The sequence below is a fragment of the Uranotaenia lowii genome, chromosome 3 (assembly GCF_029784155.1).
Source record: "Uranotaenia lowii strain MFRU-FL chromosome 3, ASM2978415v1, whole genome shotgun sequence".
In the NCBI taxonomy this organism is placed as follows: domain Eukaryota; kingdom Metazoa; phylum Arthropoda; class Insecta; order Diptera; family Culicidae; genus Uranotaenia; species Uranotaenia lowii.
The window spans coordinates 125,143,378-125,167,697 of record NC_073693.1 but is presented as its reverse complement, the minus strand read 5'-3'; the positions used below and the strand labels follow the sequence as shown (position 1 = coordinate 125,167,697).

The 24,320-nt window shown below is 39.0% G+C and overlaps 1 protein-coding gene across 1 annotated transcript in view; it reads left to right on the top strand.

Moving 5' to 3' along the window:
• LOC129751722 (heparan sulfate glucosamine 3-O-sulfotransferase 5) overlaps window positions 1–24,320 on the top strand; it is a 368,160-nt gene that overhangs the window by 136,581 nt on the left and 207,259 nt on the right. Inside the window, exon 7 of the mRNA XM_055747388.1 lies at window positions 1,232–1,877. Within this exon, the coding sequence (XP_055603363.1) occupies window positions 1,232–1,455 (224 nt within the window). The 3' untranslated portion in view covers window positions 1,456–1,877. The remainder of the gene's footprint in view (window positions 1–1,231; window positions 1,878–24,320) is intronic.

The window sequence follows — 24,320 nt, the reverse complement described above, 5'->3', positions numbered from 1 at the left end:
GAAGCCGCTGAGCCGACAAAGAGAGTTGCCGGTAGTTTTAAGCGAACCCTAACGAGATGCCGCAAATAAGCTGGGTGTATCGTCTACAACCGTGCATGGAGCCAAAAAACGAGCCGGACTATGGACTTACAAGAAGGTAGTGACTCCAAATCGCGATGATAAACAACATACGACGGCCAAAGCGCGATGCCGGAGGCTGTACACGACGATGCTGACGAAGTTTGACTGTGCGGAAATGGACGACGAAACCAACGTCAAAGCCGACTACAAGCAGCTTCCGGGACAGGAGTTTTATACGGCAAAAGGAAGGGGAAAGGCAGCACATATTTTCAAGCACATGACACTGTCAAAGTTCGCGAAGAAATATCTGGTTTGGCAAGCCATCTGTACTGTGGCTTGAAAAGCCGTATTTGCATAGCTTCCGGGACTGTCAACCAAGAAATTTACGTGAAAGAGTGTTTGAATAAACGTCTGCTGCCTTTCCTGAAGAAACACGGTTGTTCCGTACTGTTTTGGCCAGATTTGGCATCTTGCCATTACGGTGAAAAGGCCATGGAGTGGTACGTGAGGTGGTTCCCAAGGACAAGAACCCTCCCAACAAGCCAGAGCTCCGCCCAATTGAGAAATACTGGGCTATTGTCAAGCGCAACCTGAAGAACACCAAAAAAAACTGCTAAGAACGAGCAGCAGTTCAAGGCAAACTGGCTTTCTGCGGCGAAGAAGGTGGACAAGGTGGCTGTACAAAATCTGATGGAAGGGGTTAAGCGTAAGGCCAAGCAATTCGGATTTGGAAAAGCGGAAGCCTAACTGAATATTTATCCTGAATTTTATACTAATTAAATTTGAAATAGAAAGTTAATTTGATTTTTAAATAAACGATTTCACCGATCTACACGCGTTTTTCCTTGACCAATTTTTGACCGTTTCACCCTTTATTCAATATTTTTTTAGCGAATGATTTGCGAAACTTTCGTATTTTCCACCTTTAACTTTACGAGGTAAATAGTGCGCAAACAAATTAGCCGACTAATCAACGATTAGCGGGTTTGCGTTCTTGTACCAGACACCGAAATATGCTTTTATTACAATCCCATAATTTATCACCATAAAGCATGAAAATAAAATTAATTTATACTACACATGCACTAAACATGATGTTGCCCTATGTTACTACGATAAAGGTGATACACTTTTCACTAATTACTTAAATAATTTTTCTTTTTCTTCTCAGGAATCGAACCCCGAATCAGCAGCAATAACTTCTACTTCAACGAAACCAAGGGTTTCTACTGTTTGCGCAACGAGACCGGGGACAAGTGCTTGCGGGAGACCAAAGGCCGGAAGCATCCCCGGGTCGATCCGCTGGTGGTGTCCAAGCTGCGCAAATTTTTCGTGGAGCACAACCAAAAATTCTACGAGCTGGTGGGCGAGGATCTCGGATGGCCGGAAGAGTAAAATCTTCGAGCGGAAGAACGGAAGTGATCTGACGAGGAAAAAAGTGCTAACGCTCCTGTGGGCGTTTCCATCCATACAGTTTTGTGCCACCGGATTTCCTTTTTTTCTCTTAATTCTAAACGAAGCGCCCTCAACGATTTCACTTTCCCCACAATTTCCCTTTTAACCTCTTCCCCGTGGTGTCTTAATTTGGCCGCTTTGTGCTGCCGAAGGTGTACCCTACAGTTTTTCCCGCGCATTTTTATTTGTGGTGTGTGGAGCGGAGAAAAGCAATCATCCTGCCCGGCATGAAAGGATCCCATCAAGAGAAAATCATCGCACAAATGAAGGTAAATCTACCTTGGAAGTATGGTGGGTGTTTTGGAATTATGAAACACCCATGCCGGGACTCATCAACCGCCCAGCAGCAGCAGAATTCGATGGTGAGTAAATAGAAGTACTAAGCTAAAAATTTAATTCCGAAGCGGTCACAAAACAACGAGAGCGAGGGTGATGCTATAAAAACTACAAAACTAAAACTGTGTTGCTCAGATAACCCCGAGAACGACCAGTGACACAAGAGAAAAATAATTAAAGGAATAATATGGTAACTCCACAGTCCTACAAAAGAATGATTATCACGTACAATTCAACCATGGCTCTATGAACTGGTGTAATAAAAATCGATAGCTCGGCTCCAAATTCAAGACGAAGATAATAGTGAAAGTTGGTGACACAAAACTTCCAGAAGCATGGTGATGGTGGTAAGGGAAAAACTTTATAACTTATTTCTTTGCTATCCCGTTCCACTCCTTATTCAATTTACAAAACATCGAGGCGAGTTAATTGTTGGACACTTATCGATAATTATGGGATCAATGTTGCAAGGCGATAGGAATAATTGCTATTAAAAAAACTTCTGAAATGAACAGAATGCATCATTGTCTGCATTTCTTTCAAACTTAGTTTTCTCCAAGGTACAGTGAGCGAAATAAGAATAGCACCACTATGTGTTTTGCTTGTTAAAATATGAATGATTGAAAATTACGAAATTTTTCCTCCACAGATTGTTCTGAATTGCTTAACACGTTCGTCGCCACGCTCATTTTGGTAGTTTTGCTAGCCGGGCCCAAAGAAATTTTCAGAGAGAGAAAGCAAAGAGGGAGAACTCCCATATTTGAAACGTGTGGCGAAGCTGAGCGGTAAACTCCAGTAAGAGAGCGTCACCTGCTTTTTGATGTGACGGGGCCCCCAGGAAATACACCCGTCTGCCAAATATGGGTGACGTGGCGACGAACGTGTTAACGGATAAATCAAGCATAAGTTTACTGTTTTTGGACGTAGCAATTGGCGTTGAGGACCAAAAATGTGAAAAAGGGGTGCGAAATAAAAATAGAACCACTTGAGTTTTTCCAACAAAAACTAGATTTGTTTTAAAAATTCACTGTGTAAAAGTGAATAAAAATGCTTCTACGAGTTATTTGAATAGATAACTGAATTTTAGGAGTTTTCCAGAATTCCAATGGATTTCAAAGGTTTTAAAATGGGGGTTTTGAGAGATGCTCCTCTAGCGTTAAGGAATTGAATATTTGAGCTGTAATTCTTTGTCAAATTACTAACTTTCTTCATTAAAATGACGTGAAATGATGAAACAAACATTCAGGATTAATTTTTAATCAGAAAAAATAGGTTGGAAATCAAAAACTTTGATTTTGTTCAGTAAACCACACTTTTTTCCAGTTTCAAGTCGTAGATGGCAGCACTATCTTGTAGTTAACACCAAATTTTGTCTCAATATTGATTTTCCAGGTTTATTTAGGCCCATATTCATCATTTTGAGGTATTTTCTTATTACAGTTTTGTGGAAGTTCACGCTGCAGAATGTAATGATGAAATACCGAGAACCGCATCTATCGATAAATGTGTCTCGGTCGTATTTGAAGCTTTTCTGAGCGATCACATTTCATCTTTTTGTTCGTTCGTACTGCAAGTTTCCGCTTGTGGGACGAACCACGCTAGGCCTACTATTGTGTGGTGGTTGCTACAATTCTATCTGTATCAACCACTGGAAGGTAGTAGGCCCGTGAGGAACAAATCGATGAAATGTGATGAAAAGTTTTCAAATTAAAATGACCCTTCCGCTCAATTTCAACATCTTTCATCTTATTCTAATCTTCTATCCGTCTATAATCTTTCAATTCTTAAATATTCTTTCTCGAAGAATATAAATTTCACCGGTATAGCCGATAAAATAATTTCACAAAATTTATGCACAATGTCATGCAACTGTTACGAGTTTGAATTTCATTTCAATAACATTCTCAAGCCTGGTTTAGCTAAACTGAAGTTGAATCTCTTATCACATCTGAATTTATAATTTGATGTCCGAATTTGTATTCCAAATCTTTATTCTAATCTGAATTCTGAAGGTGAGAGCAGAACTAAAATCTGGTTTCAAATTTTAATTCTGAATGCGAATGCAAAATCTGAATTTTAAATCTTTTTTTTAACAAAAATATAAAAGAATCTTACCTCGATTTTGAATACGAATGCTTCTATCAACTTTCTAACTTTTTAAAATCGATTATTTAGTTTCTAGTCTATCGTTCAAATGGAAGTTTAGCTGAATAACTCATTTAAAATAAAAAACATCTGGATAAAAAAAATTAATCTAAACTATAAACCTAAATTTCGAAAGTTGAAACTAGAAGGTTATTCAAAACTTAATTTGTCCAAGTAACAATTTAAGTTTTATTCCAACCTTAACAGTCCGCTTAAGACTATTTCCTAAAGCTACTTTATAAGCCAAAGCGCATTCTACGCTATTAGCACAACTACTTTAAAGCTAACTTATGGCCAAAAGGGACCATTTTGTTAACGTTTTTAAAGCTAATTCTATACGCTATAATAAAACATCCAACAGAATAGTTTCATTCGACCTTATAGACATAGCCTTAAGAAACCTTTCAGAGCTCTTTTAAGACTATCCACAGCTCCTTTAAAACTACGTCAAGGAATCTGATAGGAATTTTACTGTGGGAGCTGTGGAATCTGATAGGAATTTTACTGTGGCAGCTGTGGAATCTGATAGAAATTTTACTGTGGGAGCTTTCTGTTTCGTTTTTTTTGTCGTGTTATCACTTACTCTCCCAAGCATTTGGTGATTGGTAAAGATTCCATTTGAAATATTTTAAAAATGTTCTCATTTTCATTTTCAATCTTAGCATGAAACTTCCTGCAACCTCAGATTTCTGGTGAAATATATACGAAATAGCATCAAAACATAAGCGCGCCTCAAAGAAAATCAAGATTGACTACATTTTGAGCATTTTTTTAATTGAAAAAAAAAATTTGAGGAAAATATAAATTTGCTCAAATGATGCAATTTTTGTTTTGCATTGAAATTTATGACCTATACAACAAATAGTACCACCAACATTGTCAAATTTGTTAAAAATGTCTAGTTTATAGTATTAAAGTATAAGTTCCATCAAGATGGCGTCAGTAATTTCGATTCAATTTCACAATCAATATGGCGATCAGTAAATTAATATTGAAAATCTTAAGGTAGTTGTAAAACAATGTTAAAATGGTTTTATGCCGGTTAGAAAAATGTTGTAATAAAACAATTCCAATTAACAGTTTTAAAATGGTTTTAAGAGACCTTGAATCACAGCTTCGTTTGACGTTTCCCTAAATGGAATTCACGCTCATGATGGATTCATCCATTTTTGAGGAAGAGGAGTTTTTTGCAAAAAATGAGAACATTTGCTTGGCAAAAGGCATTCATGCAACTTTATGTTTTGTTTCCTTTTGGCTATGATTAGAGGGTGGTCAATTATTTTTAAATACCAAGTAGGTATTGTTATCAAATAATCTCAGACTGTTATGGAATTGATAATTTACTGTCATCAAAAGCCTGGCCTCAAAGCTAAATAATAACCCGCATAAATGAGGATTGTAGTGGAGAACCCCTCGTGTGAACGAGATCGAACATGAATGTTAGAGAGGAACGCCGATATTCTTCGTACCCGGGAGAGATGAAGACCGACCGAGGACCGCCATTGTTATGTGGACGTTCAGTCAAAGCGCGTGTAGTTTGGAAAAATAAAGTGTAAGATTGTTCGTAATAAATAACGATTATTAAATAAGTGGTTTCAATAAGTTGTTACATCTGGCGACGAGGAAAATGGAGAAGCTGGTAAGTTTCATGAAATTCAATGTATAAGATCGAAAACGATTTGAAAAAAATCGCTCCGAAAGTGGGGCGTAGGCCCATTTCTATGGCAATCAATTTGAGGTTACGCATTACATGAAGATGAACTTTTGTTCTGAGGAACAAAATACAGTTCGGTACGATTCTCGAATTGTTCTGAGGAACGATGTTGTGATGGTTTTCGAATGGTTCTGAGGAACTGTAGTTCGTAGATTTCAGATTGGTTCTGAGGAACTAATTATTTTACGAAAAAGTTGCAATGACGACTCTGAGGGGTCAAACATTTGTTTTGTTGCATTCAGCCATCTCGGTTGAACGAATACAGTTCTGAGGAACTGAAGTGACTTTGAGGAGTCAAACATTTTCACGCATGCAAAGAAAGCTCTGGCTCCGAGGAGTGCAGAATATTCACATGACACATGTTACTGTTGAATTTGCTTCGAGGAGCAATTCGAAGCGCTGGCTCTGAGGAGTGCAGAATATTGACACTAGTCTTGTTACTGTTGAATTTGCTTCGAGGAGCAATTCTATCTGATCAAGAGTTAGTCAAATATATTAACTTAACGTTTTGAGAATCGTATTAGAAATTCACAAATCTTGACTGAATATCTGGAAACTGAATTACTAACTACATATTAGATATTCTGATTTGATATTACAACCAAAATAGTAAAACAGTTATTAAAACTATTCACAGATGGATGATACTCGTCCTGTTCCTCCCTTCCGGTGCGAGGAAATAAAGAGGAACCAGCTTGCAAAGGAATGGAAAAGCTGGAAGACGGCTCTCGAAATCTACTTCGAAGCCTACGATATTTCAGACCAAAAGAAAATGAGGGCTAAACTATTACATTTCGGGGGCAAACAGCTCCAACAAGTTTATGAGAATTTACCAGACGTTGATAAACAGCCATTGGTTTCATTGAAAACAAATTGGTATGACATAGCTATTTCTAAGTTGGATGATTATTTTGAACCAGGGCGCCAGTTCATATTGGAACGATGTCGTTTGCGCAAACTTCGCCAAGAAAAAGATGAGCGGTTTGCTCATTTCGTTCTGCGAATCCGACAACAGTTAGCCGATTGTGGATTGGAAAAATACAATTCGGACGTTCGACAGCTACTGACCGAAATATTCATCATCGACGTAATTGTGGAAGGCTGTGCTTCTGAGGAACTGAGGCGTCGAGTATTGCAGAAGGATGTTACCCTTGCGGAAGTCGAAGCCATGGGTGCCATGATGGAAGGAGTTGAGCAACAGGTTGTTGACTTAACACCTTGAATGCAAAGGAGTTAGTATCAGAAAAGGTTTTTCGTGTGGAAGCACGTCGAGGTCCTAGTCGTGGTCTATCAGCTAAGAATAAAATCCAGAATACCCGAGAAATCACATGCTTCAACTGCGGTGCCAAAGGTCATCTTGCTACGTCTGCTGAATGTAAAGCTCGCAATCAGCCGTGCCGTTGGTGTAAAAAACTAGGCCATTTTGAATCAGTTTGTCGTAAACGTTCTTCATCCAAGGCTGCACCCTCCAGCTTTGATAGAAGGCCAAAGAAAGTACGACTTGTTGAATTTGAAGAACAGGAAACGAAAATGCATTGCGATACAAATCAGCCCGCAGCTCAGGTACCGGATTCGGAGCGAAAGTCGTATTATTGCTTCCATTTTGGCAATGAATCAAATATCCTTACCTGCACAATCGGAGGTGTTCGGGTCGATATGCTGGTAGATTCTGGTTCGGATGTCAATTTAATCCATTCGTCAGCTTGGGAAAATCTTAAACTGCAAGGAATAATTGTTCATGACATGAGAAAAGGATGTCGTGAAGTTATAAAAGGTTACGGAAGCAACGTACCGTTACGCATTCTGGGTTCATTCCGCACAGACGTTAAGATCGGGGAGAAGCATGAGCTAGCTACATTTTTCGTAGTAGAAGAAGGACAGCGCTGTATTTTGGGAGATGCCACTGCTAAGGCACTTGGTGTGCTGAGAATTGGGTCCGAAATCAATCAACTTACGAAACCAGATCGTCTAACTCCATTTGGTAAAATTAAGGACGTCCAGGTCCAAATTCACATGGACCCCAAATTCAAACCGGTGTTCCAGCCGGTGCGACGCGTTCCACTTCCTTATGAGTCAGCTGTGAACTCAAAATTGGACCAATTATTGAAGCAGGATATTATCGAGGTAAACTTTTAACTGTATTTACAGATGTTGCTTAAAATTTCAAGAGTCTCAAAACGTAAATAAACACTTTTCTTCTTATTCGAAATGTTTGTTTTTATTGTTATTAATGAATTCTTAGAGCTGTGTGGCTCATACTTGTCGACTTATTTATCGTTACGTTTCAGTAACGCTTACTAATAACATTTTAGAATTTTCGTTTGTTCAAATATAATTGGTTTATCAAAATCTACACGGTTTCGAATGCTGAATCTATTTCAGGTCAAAACGGGTCCAACAACTTGGGTCTCACCGTTAGTTGTAGTCGGTAGAGCTAATGGCGAACCACGAATCTGTTTAGATTTAAGGCGAGTGAATGAGGCTGTAATGCGAGAGCGTCATCCTATGCCAGTGGTGGATGAACTGCTAGCACGTATAGGAAAAGGAACAATCAGAAGCAGACTCGATATCCGAGATGCATTTTTACAGACGGAACTAGCTCCTGAGTCTCGGGACGTAACAACGTTTATAACGAGCCGTGGCCTTTTTAGATTCAAAAGACTTCCTTTTGGATTAGTGTCGGCTCCAGAAATCTTTCAAAAAGTAATGGAAGAAATTTTAGCTGGATGCGAAGGTAATACTACTGTAATTATTATTATTTATTATTTAAATTAACGGAAATTCGAACTCACACTAATTCAACAGGTACGGTGTGTTATCTAGATGATATTTATGTTGAAGGTGAGAGCTTAGAAGAACATAATGCTCGATTGAACGTTGTTTATGAACGTTTGCAAAATCGAGGAGTGATTCTCAATCACGACAAATGTGTCATTGGAGTCCCTGAAGTGCAGTTTCTAGGTCACATAATTTCAGCTACAGGCATTCGTTCTTCGCCATCTAAAATTGAAGCACTGGTATCGTTTCGTGCACCGGTTAATTCTGCTGAGGTTAAAAGCTTTTTAGGGCTTGCAAATTATATGAATAAATTTATCAATAATTTGGCAACCCTAGATGAACCTCTCAGAAAATTAACCGAGTTTTCAGAAAAATTTGAATGGAGAAAAAACACCAAGAGTCGTTTGATGCAATCAAAGCAGCTCTATCCAACACAGCGAGTCTTGGATATTTCAATACAAGGGATCATACATCAATCATTGTAGATGCTAGTCCAACGGCTTTGGGTGCTATATTGCTGCAAACCAATAAAGACAATGAGCATCGCGTAATATCTTATGCTTCAAAATCCCTTACTAAAACGGAAAAACGATACTGCCAAACGGAAAAGGAGGCCTTAGCTGCAGTTTGGGGGGTCGAAAGATTCCAGATGTATCTTCTTGGAAAAAGATTCGATCTGGTAACTGACTGTAAAGCATTACAGTTTCTATTTGTACCACGCTCCAAACCCTGTGCACGGATAGAAAGGTGGGTATTAAGACTCCAAGCGTTTGATTATATAATCAAACATATACCGGGAGAAAAGAACGTCGCAGACGTACTTTCTCGCCTGGCCACTTTGGAGTCGAAACCTTTCGATTATTCTGAAGAGCTATTTGTTAACGAAATTGCTAACGCGGCTGCGAATAATGCAGCCATAAGATGGGAAGAGCTTGAAACTGTATGTAGACAAGATGATGAAATAGTGCAACTGCTCAAGACGATTTCTAACGATCGTTTATTCGATCTTCCAATTGAATATCGTGTTGTCGCTCAAGAGTTATGTCAGATCGGAAATGTTTTGATGCGTGGTGATAGAATTATTATTCCAAAATGCCTGCGGGAGAAGGTGCTATCATTAGCGCATGAAGGTCATCCAGGAACACAGATGATGAAAAGCCACCTAAGATCATCGGTATGGTGGCCTAAAATAGATATGGCTGTAGAGGCGTATGTTAAAAAGTGCCGTGGTTGTACTCTAGTTTCTGCACCAAGTCTACCAGAACCCATGATACGACGCAATCTACCATCTGGCCCATGGGAAGATCTAGCAATAGATTTTTTAGGCCCACTGCCCGAGGGTCAATTCTTGTTGGTAGTAATTGACTACTACAGTAGATATTTCGAAGTTTGTCAGATGAGCAGTATTACAGCAGAGAATACTATAGAAGAGTTGAGAATAATTTTTAGCCGTTTTGGTATCCCTGTCACCCTCACTGCAGATAACGCTCCACAGTTGAGTGAAGATTGCGAAGAGTTTTCGACGTTTTGTAAAAGCTTTGGTGTCAAACTCATAAATACTATACCTTATTGGCCGCAAATGAACGGTGAAGTCGAGCGGCAGAATCGCACGATACTAAAAAGGCTCCAAATAGCTCAAGAACTTGGCCAAGACTGGTGGATTGAGCTTCAGAACTTCCTGCTTACTTACCGAACACCGGCTCACTCTGTAACTGGTCGATCACCTGCAGAAATGATGTTTGGTCGCAAAATCCGCAACAAGCTTCCTCAATTAACAGAGCCAAGATTGAATGATGAGGTTACCAGAGATCGCGATAGCGTTCAAAAAGAGAAGGGACGAGAGTACGGTGATCAGAAACGACGAGCGGAAACTAGTGACATATCTGTGGGAGATTATGTTTTGTTAAAACGTATGAAAAAGGATAACAAACTAAGCACCGAATATATGAACGAGGAGTTTGTAGTTATGAGCAAACGTGGAGCGGATATAACGGTGAAGTCTTTAGCAACAGCTAAGGAATACAGGCGAAATACAGCACATGTGAAGAAGATCGAAAGAACAGACACTGCCACTTCAAGCAACAGTATGACAAACACGAACACTCAAGAGTTCTCAGATGGATCCAGCTCAATTTCGTCATCTAGGCCAAACAATCAAGAAACACCTTCGGAGCATTTGAAGAAGCGTAAACCCAAGGAGCCTGCTTGGTTTGAAAGTTATGTGCCCCATTAGCTCAAGAAGTGTTAAGGGGGATGTAGTGGAGAACCCCTCGTGTGAACGAGATCGAACATGAATGTTAGAGAGAAACGCCGATATTCTTCGTACCCGGGAGAGATGAAGACCGACCGAGGACCGCCATTGTTATGTGGACGTTCAGTCAAAGCGCGTGTAGTTTGGAAAAATAAAGTGTAAGATTGTTCGTAATAAATAACGATTATTAAATAAGTGGTTTCAATAAGTTGTTACAAGGATTATAACCAAACGATTTCTGAAATCGTCAAACGACAATTTATGAAACGTAAAAAAACGTTTAGTAAACGATTATAGAAATTGTAAAATACATTGCCTGAATCGTGAATTCCGAAAAGATTGAATTTTAAATCTGTAGTTAGGTTATGTAACTGTTTAAAAACTGTTAAAACAGTTGCATGGGAAAACTTTTCTGCAAACACTATGCTAACGGTTTAGGAAACGCTATTAATTATAATTTGCAACAAATCAAACTATAATGGTTATTGTTGCAATTGGAAGCGATAAAACGATTCTTTAAAACGTGCCTCGGTCGGATGTTTTGCTTACGATAACCAGAACTGCGTTACGCTTTAAATAAATCGTTATTTTCAATGATCGACCAATGCTTGTGGTCTTCATTCTGAATTTATCATCTGAAACTTGTTGAGGCTGATGAAAGCTTAGAATGAACATTTTCGCTTGTGATGAAGCTCAATTTCTCCGTCTTTGCTGAGGAGAAGCCGGTGGCTGCAGTCTTCTAGAAATTTTCAAGGGCGTTTTATCCGGAAAGAATTTGGTTAACTCTGGATTGGATGACGTAAATATAGATTAACTTCGCATTGAGAGACAGAGATGGATAAATGGAACAAGTAGTAAATGTATAAGACAATTAATTTACAAGTATATTCGGCGTACTCGTAAATTAATTGTCTTATACATTTATCCTTATCGAACTACAAAAAACGTTTATTCACAGTGTGCTTTTATTCAATCCATAAGAATTGAGCGATTAATGATGTGGACTAATTTGCGGTTGCTTTGAAATTTGAATGCGGATGCAACAAAGTTGTTTTTATTTTTCAGATGAATTTGACTGTTTTAATTTATATCATTTTGATAGCCCGTTTTTCTCAATTTTGAGTGATTATTCTTTCAAAACAGATTATGCTATCTCAAAAAGAGGTAAAAAAGTTTAAGCGTGTATACGTTCTTCTCGATTGTCAAATTATCTGTCACTTGGTTGTATCATGCCTACATTGACTCAATGTGGTGGAAAGAAGGTGATGAAGAAACACGCTCACTAATACAGAACTCGTTATTCAAGAAGTAAAAAGGTAAACAAAGCCTACGTCACTTGCCAGGATGTTTATGTATCCTAGGCGGGAATCGTAAACAGCAGTTGGCAATGATTTTTCTCTCTATAGTTTTCGCTGTTGGTTGTTTGTTTGGAAATGCAACTGACGTCACGAATTGTCATGGTTTCAATGTTTACAAAAAAAAAACTTTTACTAACACTTAGCACAGGATTTCCCTCGCCACCTGAGATGTGTATACAGGTTGACATTGACTGTTCCAATAAAACAGTTTTTTCAACTTGGCTTGAAGGCTAGTTTTAAAAGCGCATTGAGCGCATTTTTAAAACTGGTACCTAAGCTCTAATAAAAACAGGAAGGTATTTGTTTTATTGATGCTTAAGCAATACTTTTGCAACGTTTTTACAGCACTCTTAAGATAGTGTTTTATTCAAGTTTTAGCAAAACTTTCAGGGCTCTTTTAAAACACACGATAAATGAAGCATTTCCTATGTTACAATAGAACCGTTTTAAAAATTTGATGCCATGAAAAAGTCTTCATAAACAATATTAAAACTCGAAGAAGCCAATTGGCTTAATCTGTGTTACTTGGGTTGGTTTTCTCATCAACGGCTGGTTCGGCTTTGCTTCCATCGCGCTCATGTCGAACTGAATTTATTAATCTGAATTCTTAAAAGAATAGTGAGTTCTGAATTTGACCTTTGAAATTGAATTCCGAGTCTGTATCCCTCGCACGCAAAGCTGGCAAAATCGCTAAAAGTTGCCAAATCAACCGTTACAAATGTAATTAAAGTGTTTGGGGAACGTTTTTCGACAGCCAGGAAGTCTTGATCGGGGGGAAATCGTAAACCGGAAGCCGCTGAGACGACAAAGAGAGTTGCCGTTAGTTTCAAGCGAAACCCTAACCTCTCTCCCCGAGATGTCGCAAATAAGCTTGGTGCATCGTCTACAACCGTGCATCGAGCCAAAAAATGAGCCGGACTATCGACTTACAAGAAGATAGTGACTCCAAATCGCGATGATAAACAAAATACGACGGCCAAAGCGCGATCCCGGAGGCTGTACACGACGATGCTGACGAAGTTTGACTGCGTGGTAATGGACGACGAAACCTACGTCAAAGCCGACTACAAGCAGCTTCCGGGACAGGAGTTTTATACGGCAAAAGTAAGGGGAAAGGTAGCAGATATTTTCAAGCACATGAAACTTTCAAAGTTCACGAAGAAATATCTGGTTTGTCAAGCCATCTGTACCTGTGGCTTGAAAAGCAACATTTTCATAGCTTCTGGGACTGTCAACCAAGAAATTTACGTGAGTGAGAGAGAGTGTTTGAATAAACGTCTGCCTTTCCTGAAGAAACACGGTTGTTCCGTACTGTTTTGGCCGGATTTGGCATCTTGCCATTACGGTAAAAAAGCCATGGAAAGGTACGCCGCCAATAACGTGCAGATGGTTCCCAAGGACAAGAACCCTCCCAACACGCCAGAGCTCCGCCCAATTGAGAAATACTGGGCTATTGTCAAGCGGAACCTAAAGAAAACCAAAAAAACTGCTAGAGACTAGCAGCAGTTCAAGGCAAACTGGCTTTCTGCGGCGAAGAAGGTGGACAAGGTGGCTGTACAAAATCTGATGGAAGAGGTTAAGCGTAAGGCCCGGCAATTCGGATTTGGAAAAGCGGAAGCCTAACTAAATATTTAACTGAATTTATTACTAATTTATTTATTTATTTATTTATTTATTTATTTATTTATTTATTTATATAAAATAAAATCATCTTACAAGGGTGTCTTAATGATCATCTTAGTGTTAGTTGAACAAAGCATGATAGTTTTACTTAATTTCGTAGTTGATAACCTAATTCAGATTCAATACGGCGTCGATAGGTTAAAGTGGATACATTAAAGTCAAAGATAGTATAATAACTTAAGAAGCATATTTTTGCTGAACGGAGAGGGTCCTTGCTGCCATAACGCGTACTTCTCGGTTCCAGAGATAACCAGTTTCTATTTCGTAGAGTTCGTTCTGGAGCATATATATAACAGCGGGAAAGTAGCCAGGAGCAGTCAATTTCGTTCCGAAGATTTTTTGCCACAAACAGCGATTGACCGATGGAACGACGAACGTTGTGCGTATGGCGGTAAATTTAAGGGATTCTCCCAACGAATCTTCGTTGGATTGCTTCAAAACGCGCTGTCCATGCAGCTTCAAAAGGCCACCATACCAGATTTGCGGATTCCAGTATTGATCGCACCAGACAGGAATACAGAGCTCGCAAGCAGACCGGATCTGTGAATTCTTCGCTCAAACATATGAAAAATCCCAGCATTCGGTTAGCCTTCTCGAGTACCACAGAGTAATGACGCTTAAAAGTCATTTGACTGTCCAACAAAACGCCAAGATCCTTAATCTCCTCAACACGATGCAACTGCTCGCCCATAATATTGTAATTATACACAAAGGGATCCTTCCTGCGCCCAAATGTGGTAATACAGCACTTCGCAACACTCAAAACAAGTAAGTTGTTAGCGCACCAGTTCACGACTGTGTCTAAGAAGCGTTGCATGGGGCTAATCAAAATAGAATCATCCGAGAAAACCAAATCCTGCGTACGACTTTGAGAGTTAAACTTGAAAAAGAAATTGAATTTGATTTTTTAAATAAACGATTTCACACGCGTTTCCCCTTGACCAAATTTTGACCGCATCACCCTTTAATAATGAATGCAGCAGATCATTTATAATCTGCTTCTATGAAATTATAAGTTGAAATGTAGAACAGCTACGGTATTATTTGTCCAATTTTTAATATTCACAGCCTGATTGCGTTCGTCAGAGATATTTTTTTTAGAACGGAATTAAAATATCACAAATGTTCAGAACCTCACTCCGGATACGAACATTTTTATTGTTTTTTTTTCGGGAGAGGTCTGGCTTAACGGGTTCCAGAAGGCTTTGGCTTAGGATTCCCGATCAAAGCCCTGGAAAACAATGGGTCTCTTTGTATCTTCCATTCTTCAACTTCTACGGATTTTACATTGTGTGTGGGTGGGTGTTTTAAACGAGTATGTACCTCTACTATAGGTAAAGCTGACGAAAATGGAAACCTCACGCCGTGCCGCCGTAGATTGTGTACCTCATTAAATTTAAATGAGACCGGCCATTGTGCAAATGTGTTGGAGATTGGGATTTTATTGATACGACAAGCAGGAAGGTTTTTGTTCCTGAGTTTTTTTTTAACACTAGAAGGACCGGCAAATTGAATATACCTATTCGGACCGCGACCAGTCAAAATGACTGGTAAAGGGAAAAATTTTTATATCATAATATTTTTAACTTTTTTCTTTTGAAATTATTTTGTAATTCATTCGATATCATTTTTGTTATAAAATGGAAATAGTTTTTCACCATGGGTGCACGGAATCACCTCATTTTCGCATAGTTGACGAATGCGTGTATGTCATAAAATGAATATTTCGAATAATTATCAAAAAATTAAAACACATTATCAATTTAATTATAAAATCATGTTAGATGGCTATGGGTATTGACCATGCGTGCACGGTTTCACTTCAATTTTGTTTTAGTAGATATTTTCTAGCATCCACCACTCTGAAATTTTTCAACACCTTGCCTATAAATTATACCTGATATTGTAGGTTTTGAAGCATACTTTTTCTATAAGAAGAGCAATTCACCATGGGTGCACGGATTCACCGCCATTCATCCAAAAACAATTTTTTTGCATGCTAAAGGTAAAGAATAAAGACTTTTATAGATTCAAATGAAAAATTATGTTAAATACATGGTTTTTCGCTAAGGGTGCACGGATTCACTGCGTTTCAATCAAATATTGGACTTTTTGCAAATTTTTAAAAAGCATTTTTACAAATCTTAACTAAACCAAAGTCGAAACCATGTCTTTCATGTTGAGACATAATGATTTAAATAACGATTTTTATTTAAAGTTGCGTTTTTTCATTCCTGGAAAAAATATTTCAATTATATCTTGAAATAATAAATTTATTTATTGCACTCGTATATTTATCTGATAAGATCTGATCAACATCCAAGAAATAGGAAAACGGTTACCATGGACCGAGTGAATTTGAGGAATTATATGTATCAAGTTATGCGACGGAAAACAGAGAAAATAAAAATAATGATTCAACATTGTCAAATGTACACGTTGATTTGTTTTTCCTAAAAAGTTTTTTGATTGATCAATAATGCATTTCAAATAACTATCATATCTTACTCAAAAATATTTTGTGTTCTGAAGCAAGTTGAAAACTATTTTTTTCTATATAATTTTCAACGGCGAATTTACAGCCAATCCGTGCACCCATGTTGAAATATCTTAGCGCCGATGTGGTCTATCAGATAGGCTGGCGTGAGTCTGGTCTAGGTATGCCACGCGTACTGGGTTCGATTTCCGGTATCGGCAAGAAAACTTTTGGGTTCAAACCCCATAAGTTGCCGACAGGTAAGATGTGTTTCCTTTTATAATAAGAATGTTCAATAAGAATGTTCAATCAGTTGCCAGCTGGCCAGGTATAACACGGGTGCTGGAATACCTGTAAGTGAACTTCCATTGGAAATTTGTTGAACCTAATAATCTAAGAATGCATGTGGCAGAAACTGCGGTGTATCCGTGCACCCATGGTGGATAACCAACATATAAAAAATATGCCGTGCACCCATGTTGAAATATCATTTAAATTATTCAGTTTCACAGCTGATGTCTTCAAATTTGAATAAATGAGTACACATTTCATAATTAGTTTACCCACTTTAGTTTAGTTTAAAACATATTTACCACCTAAAACTACTCGATTTCGCGAATCGACATGTATTAAATCTAACATAAGTTTTAAAAATCTTGATGAAATTTCGCCAAATTTTGACAGAAAGTTTGATTATAGTTGAGCAACAAAACGGACAAAAAAATTGGGAGTCAAGTGCTTGAAGCGCCACACAGCGATCAATCCGAGAACTTTTTCTACAAATTTTCATGACTTCGCATCGAAAATCAATAATTTCATTACGAATGACACACTCCTGCCCCCCATAAATCAACTAAGGCTCATTGCCCTGAATGTAGTTTGCAAATGAATCCAAGAGCAAGCGAAAATTTTTTATCTTGTTCGAGTTATAGGGTTGTGAATTTTACCAGTCATTTTGACTGGTCACGGTCCGAGTGTCCATGGCGAATTTTTTCTCGCTAATTAAAAGAGCTAGTGAAATAAAAAATACACAGTTTTGTAGAGATTCAAAATTCATGAAAAGTCGTATTTTTTGCAAATTTTTAGAGCGTAGTGTTTAAAAGATATTCAACAAATAAAGTGTCCAACCAGTCATTTTGACTGGTGCGGTCTTTCTAGTGTTAAAGCGACTTGGTAAGGGAAAATGTTGAAGCTGAGATAGGATTATTTCAGTAAGCTTTTTGTTTCTTCAAGTGAATTCAGTGCATTCACAGTTTTGAGATTTTTGTTAAATCCCGCTATGTGAAATCGTTCAGAAAAGCATTTGACACATTCCACCGTGACGTGAAATCGCTTTTCCGGACTTTTCTACACTGTTATCATTCTAGAAGTCAACAAATTTACTTGAAAATGAAAAAAAATGTAGCAAACGGTCGCAAATTGAATTTCCTTCTCAATGAATATAATTTGGTCATTTTAAAATTTAAGTTGTGTTTGTAGTGATTAATTACTTTTGTGACGTGAATTCACGCTAGAATTAACCATTTCGGACTTTAGTACATACATCTTTGATTTCCTGTTCTCTCGGTGGAAATAGAATATTGGTGTCTTCGAATAAGTTGTAAAGAAAATAATTACCCACAATTTGGTGTACGGAGCTTCTCGATTGAACAACAACGAACGAAGTTATGCTTATTTAAAGTTGTGACGTGAATTCACTCAGTTCAAACAGAACAGGGTAGTTGACTGAATTCACGTCACGAAATATAAAGTTATACTGTGGTTATACTGAACCATGGTTTGGAGTCTTCAAATTTTATGAACACTTTCAAAAACGATATTTTGTTGTTCCGACTTTTACAATCATAAATTTTCAGTATCTGCACCTAACTTTTTCCTTATTTTGATTGGCACTTGAATAGCAACATATTGAGGGATCATATGTTAAAATTACTCCTGTCTTCATTTAAAGATTCACCAAAATTTTTTTTTTATTTTTTATCAATCTTTTTGTATTTTTATTTGAAAATAACGAACTTATTAAAAAAATCTGCTAAATTATGCTCGATTTGTAAAAATCCGACCATCTGGAGGGTCAAAACAGCTTTCAGAGCACATTTTTCATATAAAATTTAACAAAAAATCAAATTTTGTGACGTGAATTCACTAATTCGCGCTGTTGTAACTCAGCTAGATTCCAACCGATTTCTATAAATTTTAAAGTTTTAGAATCGTCTTATCATTTTCAAAGAACATCTCATTTTTTTTTATTTAAAAAAAGTCAGAGTTTTCTCGTAAAATTAAAAACTTCCCTTTTTTGTGACGTGAATTCACCCATTTGCGACTGTTTTTGTTCGCTTTTCAAACCAACTACATTGGATATAAACAAATTCTTTTTTCTACAAAATGAAGCCGAGTTTTTTGGCTTCTGAACATACTAAAAATAGGGTTAGTTGCCTTACTTTGGACCCTTTAAGAGGTGGTTTTAAAAAAATCAGGATTTTCTCAAAAATGGACGGGAAATTTGTATCCTTAAGGGAATTCATTTATAAGTCATCATCTTACCGGAAAGTTTCAATAAAAAATTTCAACATAGGTTAAGCCGTTATTGAGAGATTTGCAAGATATGGATGATCCAAAGTTCCAACATTGAACCTACTGTTCCTAATTTTGTACTGGACCGGTTCCTTTTAATGGACCTAAAACTAAAATTCATATAAAAGTATGATTTTTCGAAAATAAATAATCAAATTTATAGAAAATGTAATCTTTAATCAATTAGTATCATAAAAAAGTATTACAGTTTTTTAATATTTGAAAAAAGTAAAATTTCTGTAATGAATATCATAAACACTTTCATTCCCCGTCAGCTCTATCAGCAGAACAATAGCTGAAACTTATTTGTGTCTACTTACTTGTAGTTTAAATCCGTAAAGCTGGCAAAAACTGTTAGATATATTCAATATTGGTTCAGAATTATGCCTCAATCAAAAATTCGCAACTTTGTTGATTTGTTGGTGTTGATACAAAGTTTTGGTGATATTAGATCTTAACATGGAACATCAAAATTGATAGTTTCCTTTATTTGGACCCTTTGCAAATTTTCCGAGTTTTCCATTGATTTTCCTGAATTTTAGGAAAAATAGGTAGGATGGTTCATATTCTTCACAATGAAAGTAATTTTCCTTAAAACTTTGGCTTGGACAGTAAAAAACCGTGATTTTTCCTTTAACACTCTAATTTCTTAAAACGCGCCGCACTAAATGAGCTGTCTGATTTACTACTGATGAGGAGGTACATTTTCAAAAACGTTGAAAATTTCATCAGAAAGACTTTTAATGTCAAAAAACGGTATGGTAGTGTTCAGGAAGAATAAGAGTTCATTGTATGCATAGGAATATATTAATTTTATACCAGCAAAAAGAATTATTTACAATTTTCGGCATTTTAGGACTAAAGTAGGCTCTAGGTCCAAAGTAGGAGCACTCACCCTATTTCCAAAAAAATCATCCATATATTAAAATTAATGATGATGTAAAAGTTGTCAAAAACACCACTTTTTTCAACAAAAAAACTGATTTTCAAAATCATCTAAAACATGTCAAAGAAACTTTGAATTAAGTTTTCTGCCACAATGAGACTAATGTTAAGGCACTGTGCGTTTCGTGGGGCTTGTAATGTTTTCGTTTTGAGGAATATTAATTTCCATTAGTAAATTCAATGGCTTGACTTACCTAGTGTATTTAAAAGAATGGAAAGGATATTTTCCCTATGATCTATCACACAAGAATCTTTTCCCGTGGAACTCTGAGGTGTCATTTCCTTCCAAATGCACATCCGGTCACCGTTCGATAAGCAGCATCGCTCATATCAAAGCTGACTGGTATCTGACCCACATATGCACGTAGCGAAAATAATTAAACTTGCTGTGCTGGTTTGACCTGCTATTCAAGTTATTCGACACTTCCATTCCGAGGCAGAAGCGGCTATCGGATCATTGGGCTCAAAGGGAGGAGAAATGGGAGAAGATGAGTTCCAGATTCCTCCAGCTGAGCCAAAATTACGTGAAGATGTGCTACCGAAAGCTGCCTGCCATCATCGCCAGGCCGTTACTTTTTGTTTGCTCGGAAGGTTGCCGATAGGACTCTATGGTTTAACTTAACATCCAATTCCGAGTCAAGGCACACAAAGAAGAGTCCCTTTGTCGCCATACTCGTTCGATCATTGTCGGCCGAATCGAGTTGCAGCAGAATGAAATGGTTGGGGTCAACTCGGCAGGAATCCAAAAACCCCATTAGGATCAGGGACATGCCTCTGTCCTGGCCACGTTCGATGTGCATATATGAAAGCTGGACCATATGGTTTGTGTTTTCGGTGGGAAACAAACAAAAATAAATGCATTCGAAGCAGGGCTGGAATCAGGAAGAATACGGAAGATTTCTTCGCCTTAAAAAGCGTTGCCTTATCATCTGACATTTACTATTTTCATTCTTGCAAACATTCTAAGTAAACTCGCATGATCAGTTTTTATGGAGTGTATAAAAAAAACATGGTTTCTAATATAAAACAGACACATTGATCGGAAACACTAAATACAAATCCCAAATTTAAAACTTAAGATTTTGGCTGGAAGATAAAACTATGATTTACTCCAAATTCAGATCATAATATTGTTTGTGAATTGTAACTTCTAGCCTTTTTTCTTTTGTTCTGATGAAATACAGATTTAGTAGTGTTTCTTAAAAGATGAGTAGTGACTCCATAGAGTTGGGGCGAAACACAAACTTTATACATCAGCTGCCTAGAACGTGAGGACATTAAAATTAATTTGAACATAGCATAATCGATTAATATCACTTAACGAGAAAACGGGAGACACGAATAGCGCTACCTGGCGCCAGATATGGAAGTATTACACTGTACACTGACAAAACATTCCACACATTAGTGTGTGAAATTCCACTCATTTTGGAAATAAGTAGACCAACACATTAAATGTGTGAAGGTGTGCTGCACATTACTGTGAAACACCGCTTAAGGAAACAAAATGAGAGCTTTTCACACGTTAAGCAAAAATTTCACGATTGAAAAAAATGTATATGGATTACTGTTTATATGATGAACACAATGTCGTAAACTTACCATAATTAGACATCTGGACGTGAATTCACTGCGACATACAGCAAACCACCCACCAGGCTTTGGTACTGGTTGCTGTTCGGCAGTACAGCTGAGTCCTTCTCCTTTTGCTGACAACCAGGGTCCATCGGAATTTTCGAGCCTTTGGAATCCGTCTGACCGAAACTCGCAGCCAACTTCTCGATATAGGCCTGTTGATTAAGTAGATACCCGTTAAGATTCTTAGTTACCTTGATTCCAACGAAGTGCTTGACGTCTCCCAACACGGTCAGCTTGAAGCATCGTTGAAGTTGCGCATTCATTTCTGCGAACTCAGACTCGCTCGAACAGGCCACAAGAATATCGTCCACGTAGATGAGGATGAATGACTGCCGACCATGTTTCGTCCGAACGTAGAGGCACCCATCTGCGGACGATTGCACGAATCCAGCTTGCTTGAACACATCGTCGATCGTTTTGTTCCAGACTTGGGCTGCTTGTTTGAGCCCGCACAGACTCCGCTTGAGACGACACACACTGGCTGGGTTGCCTGTCTCGTAACCGGGGGGCTGCTTCCTGAACATTTCTTCATCCAGCGTACCGTACGAATAATCTGTTTTGATGTCCACATGCTTGACGAAGAGATTTCGTTCAGCTGCCACCGTCAGCAATACCCACAAAGTGACTTGCTTGGCCACCGGCGCAAAAACTTCGTCAAAATCTTCACCGTACTTTTGGGAGTATCCTTGGGCGACTAACCTTGCCTTATACCGAATGACTTTTCCGGTCTCGTCCTCTTTCCGTTTGAGGATCCACTTGCAACCAACCTTCTTGCGACCGGGTGTAGTGTTGTGATCTCCCAGGTTTCGTTTTCCATCAAGGAACGGAATTGTTGTAGTCGAAATCATCGTCGTCCGGTTGATCATCATCAATGTTCGACTCATCCAGCGGTTCTTCCTTGTTGACCGCCAACGGGGCTTCATTTTCGACCGGTTTCACTGAATATTCGAATTCTACAACATCTTTCTTGTTTTGGCTGCCCACCGATTGCATAAGGCTCCTTTCTACCAGGCGCTCCTACTCAACAAAGTTGGCATCGCGGCTGATGATAACCGTTCGTGTTGCTTGATCCAGGAAACGATAAGCTTTATGGTCTGACGAGTAACCCACAAAAGTTAGCTTCATCGATGCTGGGCTTTTTTTTTACTTTTCTGCTTGGCGATATGAACGTGTGCCGCCCTCCCAAAGACTTTCAGGTGCGTCACATCCGGCTTCCTTCCATACCAGAGCTCGGCGTTGTAGGAACGGACTTCGAAAACAGGACCTTCTGCAAATAAACGGCAGTGCTCACCGCCTCGGCCCAGCAGCACTCAGGAAGCTTGGCGTCGAACAACATACACCGGCTCATTTCGACAAGGTACCGGTTTTTTTTCTTTCTGCCACGCCGTTTTGCTGCGGAGAGTAGATTGTGGTGACTTACTTACTTACTTAATGATCCCGCGCCGACCCTCCGGTGCATATGCCCGTGGTGAAAGACCTCCACTGTTGACGATCCGGAGCCAGCGTCTTCATCTGGTCCCAGTTCAGATTCTCGTCGACAGTTCGGATTTCAGCGGCTAGGCTACGCCGCCACGAGTTTCTGGGTCTGCCTCTTCTTCGATGAACTTCTGGATTCCAATCTAGCGCCTCTCTGCAAATCTCGTTTTCATCTTTTCGCAGCGTGTGCCCAATCCATCTTCACTTATGTTCCCGAATCTCGAATTCTAGCGCCCTTTGATGACACCGGCGATTTAGTTCCTCATTCGAGATCCAGTTGCCAAGCCACCAAGCGCGGATGATATTCCGCAGGCAGCGGTTTACAAATACTTGTACTTTTCGCGTCGTCACCGCATATGTGCTCCAAGTTTCGCACCCGTACAGCAATACGGATTTGACGTTTGAGTTAAAGATTCGGATTTTTGTTCGTAGAGAGATCTGGCGTGAACGCCAGATGTTTCGGAGACTCGCAAACGCAAATCGGGCCTTTCTGATTCGGGTTTCGATGTCTTTCCTGGTACTACCATCAGGCGTTATCTGGCTACCAAGATACTGGAAGCACTCCACTTCTCAGCCCTGCTACCATGAAACTAGAGGGATTTCCTGTGTTGATCTCCATCTACTTGGTCTTTACGGCATTGACTTTGAGACCTGCTGCGTTGGAACTTTCGGTGAGGTCGTCGAGTTTGCTCTGCATATCCGGTTGTGTTTGGGCGAGCAAAACAATATCGTCAGCCAAGTCAAGGTCGTTCAGATGCTCCATTGTTGAAGGATTCCACGGCAATCCTCGGTTCGGTGCACAGTCGATCGATCCAGTCAGAATCTCATCCATTACGATGAGAAAATGTAGCGGTGATAAAATACATCCTTGTCTCACTCCAGCAGTTACCGGGATTGGTTCGGACAAGACACCGTCGTATTGTGCTTCGACGAGATGGACTATTTTCTCTGGGACCCTCGTTGCCTTAGAGCCGCCCAGATGTTTTCATGGTTAAGTCAGAAGAGAGCAGAAGAGAGTCCTGGAATTCGTTGATTTGTTCCAGGATGATTCGTAGCGTTGTGATGTGGTCCACACATGATCGTCCGGATCGGAATCCAGCTTGTTGCCGTCGGAGTGTAGCGTCGATTTTCTCCTGGATCCTGTTCAGGATCACTTTGCAGAGCACTTTGAGGGTTGTACAGATCAACGTTATGCCTCGCCAGTTACCGCACTCTGTCAGGTCTCCTTTCTTCGGGACCTTTACGAGGATACCCTGCATCCAGTCGGCCGGGAATGTTGCAGTATCCCAGATGTCAGCGAAAAGACGGTGCAACATTTGTGCTGACAGGGCAGGGTCAGCTTTCAGCATTCAGCAGGGGTGCAATCGATCCCAGGTGCATTGTTGGATTTCATGTTTGTTTCATATTGTTTCATATTGTTGGCGTTTCAAG